Source organism: Arachis ipaensis, chromosome B1 (genome assembly GCF_059453495.1).
Source record: "Arachis ipaensis isolate K30076 ecotype BB chromosome B1, ASM5945349v1, whole genome shotgun sequence".
Taxonomy (NCBI): domain Eukaryota; kingdom Viridiplantae; phylum Streptophyta; class Magnoliopsida; order Fabales; family Fabaceae; genus Arachis; species Arachis ipaensis.
In genome coordinates, this window is record NC_142436.1 from 18,100,624 (window position 1) to 18,108,418 (window position 7,795).

Consider the following 7,795-nt stretch of genomic DNA (forward strand, 5'->3'; position numbering starts at 1 on the left):
AGTCGAGCCGGGGTTACTCTTAATGATCTCCATCATCAGACACAGTTTCAGACACAACTGGGGGAGGTTTATATAGTTCGTCCTCCCCACTATCATCCCCATCATCTTCTGTGGATGATGATGACTGAAGCTCCCTCATGATACTATTAACATCAATGTGATCATTAAATTCTTCTGCCCCCGTTTCTGCATCAGCATCTTCTTCTACTATTTGTGGCTCATCCACGGGGTGGTCGAAGTAAATGTAAAATTCATAGATACTTGAATTCCTCATCTTGTTCTCTCGCATCTCATTTATTCCTGCATCCCCTCTCAGAATGTGTAGTCCAGACTCAATGTCACTGCTTGTTGGATCATACCAATAAACTACCATGTATGATGCATAGCCCAGACCTTTGAATAATGTCACTAAATCCCTAAAATTCACGAAATCCAAGTCCATCTTCGGAAATTTTTCAACTTTTTCACCAATATACTCAAGATTTCCACCGGATACTCTACCAAAATAGCCTCCGTGATGAAAAACAGGTATCACATATATATCATCCATCTGTATTATCCACAACAACATAAATCAGACATTAAACCCTAGATCAAGTACCTCAAAATTAGTAATCAGTAAACTTCACATAACTTTTTTATCATTCTTCTACTAGAAATAAAACATGCAATCACCCCTAAGCCCAATCCCATGCATTATATTGTCACAAACATTTGAACAACAACATACGTATACATGCGACTATTATCCTTACCTCTGTAAAAGATGGCTGCTTCTTACCAAGCGAAGCTTGCTATTCCCTTTGCCAGCCACCATGTCTACTAAGCACACCACCACCACCACCATCCATGTCATCAGGTAAAACGGACACGTCATTCTCTACCCCTTTACGTCAGTATCTTCCGTTGTCGTTTTGAGTTCCGACTGAACGGATGGGTATAATTGTCAGCCATTTTAAAAGACGAGAAATTTAATTGTATTTTTCAATCCTGAGAGACAAAAATATTCGTATTCAAAAAGGTCAGCAACCTATTTATCTTTTTACTAAAAAAAAATTTTAGACACTAGTTTGTAGACAATTTATGTATTTAGGTATAGGTATCACTCAGAAAGTCGAAAACATTAATAATCCTTTCCTTCTCATCCTTCGTTTCGTCAAGCTTTCCGTTCGTCCGGATGGTCACCGCCGCTTTCTCTCTCCGTTTGTGAAAGGCGAGTTCGAGGCTGACTTTGACTGGGTTCTTCACACCTCTTTTTGTTCTCTCTTTCTTGGTCTCTATCCGCTCTATCTTGTTTGTTATCTCTCAGTCCGTTCGATCTCCTTGCCTCGTGGTTCGCCCTCCTTGCCGCGTCGTTTGCACGTCAGGTAGCAATATGTTTGTTGATTGTTGATTGCTGATTATTGATTATGATTCTGAATTTGCCTCTAAATTCGTTGGATAGAATTCGCGTGCTGCTTAATTTGTCTCTAGATTTGTTAGAGACTGAGAGTTAGATATACATCAGCAATAATATTTTTATTTTTTAATTTTTAAATGTTACTGTAACAGGTGAATTGTAAAACTCCGTTTCTTTTCAGCTTCAGCCATGGGAGACTACAGCAATGATCCTCTCATGCGCAACCAAAACGCCGCCGTTCAGGCCCGCACCAAAGCCCAGAACCGCGCCAACGTCCTTCAGCTCAAGCTGGTAAACTCTTCCATCAATATTTACCTTGCCCTATTTTTCTATGTTGAAGACCTTTTTAGAGATAATGAAATTCGTTTTCCCAATGCCCTCGCTTTCTACACGTGACTGAGTCTGGATATGATTTCTTGGTTACGGAATTTTTTTTGTACCATTTTTAAGTTTTAATTATTTCTTTATTACGCAGATTGGACAGAGCCACCCAACTGGTCTCACAGCGAATCTATTGAAGCTTTTTGAGCCTAGGCCTCCTTTAGAGTATAAGCCTCCTCCGGAGAAAAGAAAATGTCCACCATTAACTGGTGCTTAATCTTTCTTTGGTGGCATGTTTTTTATATTTGTGCGTTAGTTGTTTATTCTACTTTATTTTACTTTTTTTTTCCTCAAGGGATGGCGCAATTTGTGAGTAAGTTCGCAGAGCCTGACGATCCGGAATATGCTCCACCTAAACCAGTAGTCGAGACTCCTGTAATGTTCTGTTCTATTTAACTAATGAATTCTGATCAATATTATTGTGTTGTACATAATTTCATGTTCTTGGGTGGTTGTTGCACCTGGTATGTTGATGGACGGTTTTATGCAATGAGTTTTTGTTGAATTTTCTTTTATTACTGGTGTATCTGAAGGTGTATTCTGTTTTATGTTAGTTTGCCTTACCAAGAAGTGTTGTTTAATGTTTGAGACAATATCTTGCTATTATTTTGTAGCTAATCTGTATCTTGAGTCTTGTTTGATCAATTAATCCACTGTCAGGTCATGATTGCCAAGTTCTGTAATATTTGGGTTTGCTTTGCATTTTGCCAGACTTTGAAATATGTTTGTTAGATATATAGTCATTCATATGTCTTTACCTAACAACTGAAGCTTTTGGACAAGAGTTTCATGAATCATAACATGGTATCAGAGCTTTTATTTTCAAAGGTCTAGAGTTGGATCATTGATACCCCTAAAGGTAGAATTTTAGCAAAAGACTAAATGAACCTATGCTAATTCACGCTTTAAGCCCAAAAGTGGCTTTAGCGTGAGTGGGCATGTTAGATATATATCTATTTATGTGTCTCGACCTAACAACTTAAGCTTTTGCGATAAAAGATTTCATGAGTTGTGCCGATGATATTTAGACCTTCCTCTGCTTTGTCCTCTTTCAGTTGTAGCACTTGGTTTCTTGTATGATGATCTGAAACAGCATTTGCTTGCATCATAAATGTTGTTAGTAAATTAGCAAAGCTTGAATACTGCTAGAGCTTAATCGTAAAAACCAATATATATATGAACAACTGACTGATCCTTATTATAATGTTTAGTGATTTGGCATGTTATAATGGATACCTATTGAATATCCATTGTTTTTGTTTGTAGACATTGAATGCCCAATTTGGAGATCCAAGTCATAGAATACTTTAAATGTCATTATTTATATTTTCCAGAGCATAACGTGTGATTGGTACTTGATTCATTTTGATGACTCAGTCACAAAGAAGAGCAAGGATACACAAGCTAAGATTAGAGAAGGGAGCAGCAAAGGCTGCTGAGGAGCTAGAGAAATGTGATGATTCATATACTAATACTATCTTGACTATGTTAATATTGCTGATTTGTATTCTTTGAACACCGTTCTTATATCTGCTTCTCTGCAGATGATCCACACAGCGATCCAAATGTATCGGGAGATCCATACAAAACTTTGTTCGTGGCCAGACTTGTAAGTTATATTTTCCAATGTAGTGTCCTTATGGAAATTTTACGTAGCGATAGCTTGCCATATCTCACTAGCTCTCTCTTCTAACAGAGTTACGAGACCACTGAGAGCAGAATCAAAAGGGAGTTTGAGTCATATGGTGCAATCAAACGGGTAGGTATTTTTCAGTATCCCCAAAGGGATTCGGTAAGAGTGGCATAGATTTTGGCTTCTCTATTTTCCTTATTTTTATTGTTTTATGTCTTCTATTTGGCAATTTTATATGTTATGAACCTTGAAAAATGTAATTTCAGATTCACAATTTCTATATGTGAGTATATATTATTAAATACAAAAATTCCTAATTAACTTTTAGTGAGTTATCTTTTCATAACTGTTTTCTCTTTCTTCTGAAGAGCTAATTCTTAAATTAAAGTTGTCTTGTGAGTTGTGACTATTTATCTTGTAATGAATTTAATCAGCTATACATAATTTTTAGCCCATTCTGTCCATGTCCAAATTTCAAGCCTTCAGTTGTGTAAATATGAATCTACCCGACTTAATTTGTAATCGCTGAGGTAGTTTGTATGGTAACAACATTTGGTGGCACCACCAAATTTTGGTTGATTCCCTGTATTTTTTATTTTGGTTGGTTTCTTTAGTTCTTTGAATATATGTGGATAGGATATCTTCTTAGTTCCTGAGGCTTGGGGGTATATAGAAATTACTTTAGCAGCAACTTAGTATCTTGCCACACATCCTTGGTAAGGGTTGATTATTGGTTTCTGCAAATGGTAAACTATTTTAAAACTCCAACCAACTTCATTTCAAGCTCTTCCTCCTGCTTTCCTGCATGGTGTTTTAGTCGAGCAGAGCAATGTTGCAAAATTGAGCCTTTTGCCTTGTTTTCAAGCATGAAAAGGAGACTGACAACTTCTGTTCTTTCCCTGCACTGGATAAAAATATGTCGGGAGTATTGTAATCTCTTCCTCTTTTGTTTAAGCTCTTAGCCTATTTTTGATGCTGCTAAAACTTTATTTTTGGCTTTAAAGGCAATGAAAACCAAAACAGCTGTTGAGAAGATGTCATGGTATTTTCTATATTACCCATAGTTGTTTTATTTTATTAATTTTAAAATAAAATCCCTGGTAAGGGGACACTAGTCAACTACTTGTTAATTGGCCCCCCAAACATCAGTTTATCTGCAACTATTCCTGGTGGTGATGCATCTCGCGATGGGAGCTGTGTGATTCAAAGGTGAGCACGGCTAATTAGGCAATGTGCCAGTCTGCCGTGCCATTTAGGATTAAAATATTAGTCTTCCATTTAGTTGTAATTTAATTAATTTGTAGGTGAGGGAGCATCTGTTTTACTATTTTCCTTAGATCTGAATACCATAATGTTCTCTTAAGTTTTTCCTCTTTCCAATTTCTTGCAATTTAGGTTCGATTGGTTACTGACACGGTGACAAATAAGCCCAAGGGTTATGCATTCATTGAATACCTTCACACAAGAGACATGAAAGGTTGATACTGGTTTTATGCTACGATCTGTCATTATTTTTTGTATTACATTTTATTCACACTTTGGTAACTATACAGCTGCTTATAAACAAGCTGATGGTAGAAAAATTGAGGGCAGAAGGGTGCTTGTGGATGTTGAACGTGGGAGGACTGTTCCCAATTGGCGACCTCGCCGTCTAGGTGGTGGGCTTGGCACTACTAGAATGGGGGGTGAAGAAGTTAATCAACATCACTCTGGGAGGTAAATGGTCTAATTGCTACCCTCTAATAAAACTTCATTCTTTCCTTATTTTTACACTTGTTTGGGCTTCTCTGAATGTCCTCATATAGAATAATAACAATTGAAACTGTTAAAGTTGATGAATATTTTCACATTATTTGATTGTGCTTATGGTGCTTCATGTTTTCTTAGGTATAAATTTAGTTGGTATTGTATTTGACAGAAAGTGTCTGCAGTTGCCACTATGAAAATGATCCTCTGGCCAACTTTGGAATTATGTGATTTTCTAGCATGGAATTTTTTGTCATTCTTCACATGGTTGTATATATGAATAGAGCTCAAGTAAAATGTCTATCTGCCACTATCCATCATGAGCCATTCCTTCTCAAGAAGTATAAGTCAACTCTTCTCCTGAAATAAAAGATTTAAGCGACTCAAGAAATTATCTTCAATTAATATTTTTTCTTGACTTTTGTATTCCCTAGTTGACTAGTAACACTATTTTATATCCCAGTTGAAGGGAAATCCTAATGTAACCTTATTTGTTCAGGGATCAGCTGCAGTCAGGACCTTCTCGTTCTGAGGAACCTAGAGTGCGTGAGGATCGGCACGGTGATCGGTAACAGTTACAGTAGTGTTTTGCTATGTTTCTGCTTCACTCCTATCTTGTTTTTGGCATTCAATAAATCACTGCTGATCCCACATTATCTTTTTGGTAAAAAGGGAAGGATGCTGTTGTTTCTAGGCATAGATTTTAAAAAATTCTTTCATCCAAAGTTTTTATAATCCATTTAAATTAACTGCTAGTCTGCTACTTGCTGATATTTAGGGACAGAGAAAAGTCACGGGAAAGAGGTAAGGACAGAGATAGGGATCGGGAACGGTCACGTGAACACTCTAGTGATAGGGGAAGGGATCGTGATTATAGAGATGATAGGCACCACAGAGACCGGGATAGGCATAGGGACAGGGATAGGGACAGGGACAGAGAGAGAGACCGTGGACGTGATCGAGATAGAGGACGTGACCGTGATCGTGGTCGGGATCGAGATCGCGACCGGGATCGTGAACATGATCGTCATCGTGACAGGGATAGGGATTATGAAGTCGGGGAAACCGATAGGGGACGCTCACATGACAGGGAAACTGATTATGATCATCATGAATTCAAACATGATAAAGACCGTCATGGTGAGAGAGATCGCGACTATGAACCTGAGGATGATCGTGGGTGGTACAATCAATCTGCACATGGACATAGGCATGCAGATCCTGACCATAATCCTGATTCCTATGACCACTATGAACGTCATCGAGGACGAGTGCAATATGATTATGGTGATGATCAAGGTAAAGATTACAATCAGTATCCTGATCATGATAGGATGGAAGATGACTGTCCCACTGAGAGGGCAACATCTGAACCCCATGAAAGGGAGAGAAATCGAGATATGGACCGTGAATACCGACGCTCAGAGAGGTCCCATTCTCGGGAGTACGATTACTAGGAATTTGAGCGTAATACATCTCAACTTCACTGGTGATATTCATTGCTTTTCAATTCAGTGTTCCTCTTAGCTAGTTATGGTTACTTGGTGTAGATCTGGTTCCACTGGTTAGCTTTGCAACTACTGATGGATTCAGGCATGGAATGATTAAAACACAACAGAACTGTTGTTGCTTTTTATCCATACGTGTTTTTGTTAATTTTCTTGTCTTAGATTGAAAGCTTTACAGCTGCTGCTTTGATTTTCAAGCGTCTTGTGGAAGTGGACGTTAAAATATTAGCACTTGTTGGTTTTGTTTTGGTCAGACATTTTTAGAATCCCTAGTTTTATTTCAGTTTTTGTGGTGGGAACGGTTGTTTGAATTGCTTATTGACACTCATCTGTAGACATGTTTGTTGCTGTATTTCAGTTAATTGCATCAGTTTGCTAATGTAATGAAGGAGCATAAGGTGTTGCTTATGCTTAAATTACATTGTCAGTGCTATTGGCACTTTGGCAGTCTATTTTGTCTAACTTGACTTTAATGCCTAAACTACACTTATACGAAGTGGCCATTATTACTTAATTTTGTTTAGTAGTATTTTTTCTCAACGATCTATTTAATACAGAAAAGAAAAAGGAAAAAAAGATGATAAAGTTCACAAACATAATAGCATTCATTGTATAACTATTAAAACACTAGTAATTTGTTGTTTCGGGAAACTCTTATTAGTTTTCTTTTTCTTCAGTTTTTATTAATTCAAAAAACTTCCTAATTTAACTTTTTTCTTTTCTGATAAACGACGAGGTAGAAGTGCGGATGAAAAAAAATTAACGAAAATATAAATTAAAACCATAAAAAAGAATTAAAATTGTTTAAGTTATATTTAAATAATCCTATAGTGGATATTTAAATCAGTCTTTAACCAAGATTGAAATAAAAAATAATTATATTAATGTTTTATATATTCATTCGTAATATTATATGGCGAAGTCATTTGAGTAATTAAGTTAGTCTAATAACTTAAAGATTAACAACAAAAAATTTTAGTTGAAGAAAAAATAAAGAGAGAAGTATAAGAAAAAGAAAGTTAGGTTGGATTTTATTACAAAAATTTGTTCATATAACTAATTTACATTCTTTTTCTTCAGTTTGGACTTTGGATATTTCTTTTTTCGAAAAGCATACTGATACTCCTA

General features: G+C 36.6%; 1 protein-coding gene across 2 annotated transcripts; it reads left to right on the forward strand.

Annotated features, from left to right (window-relative positions):
* Positions 1-1,067: 1,067 nt before the first annotated feature.
* LOC107626594 (U1 small nuclear ribonucleoprotein 70 kDa) lies at positions 1,068-7,094 on the forward strand. 2 transcript variants are annotated; one of them, XM_016329508.3, is made up of 11 exons: positions 1,068-1,367; positions 1,581-1,690; positions 1,875-1,989; positions 2,076-2,155; positions 3,158-3,233; positions 3,325-3,389; positions 3,477-3,539; positions 4,809-4,890; positions 4,967-5,129; positions 5,659-5,727; positions 5,938-7,094. In XM_016329508.3, exons 2-11 carry the CDS (start codon positions 1,589-1,591, stop codon positions 6,614-6,616), a joined length of 1,494 nt encoding a protein of 497 aa, XP_016184994.1. In that variant the 5' UTR covers positions 1,068-1,367; positions 1,581-1,588; the 3' UTR covers positions 6,617-7,094. The 2 variants fall into 2 exon arrangements, with proteins under 2 accessions (XP_016184994.1, XP_016184988.1); XM_016329502.3 differs by having other exon boundaries at positions 1,086-1,367; positions 1,552-1,690.
* The last annotated feature ends 701 nt before the right edge of the window (positions 7,095-7,795 follow it).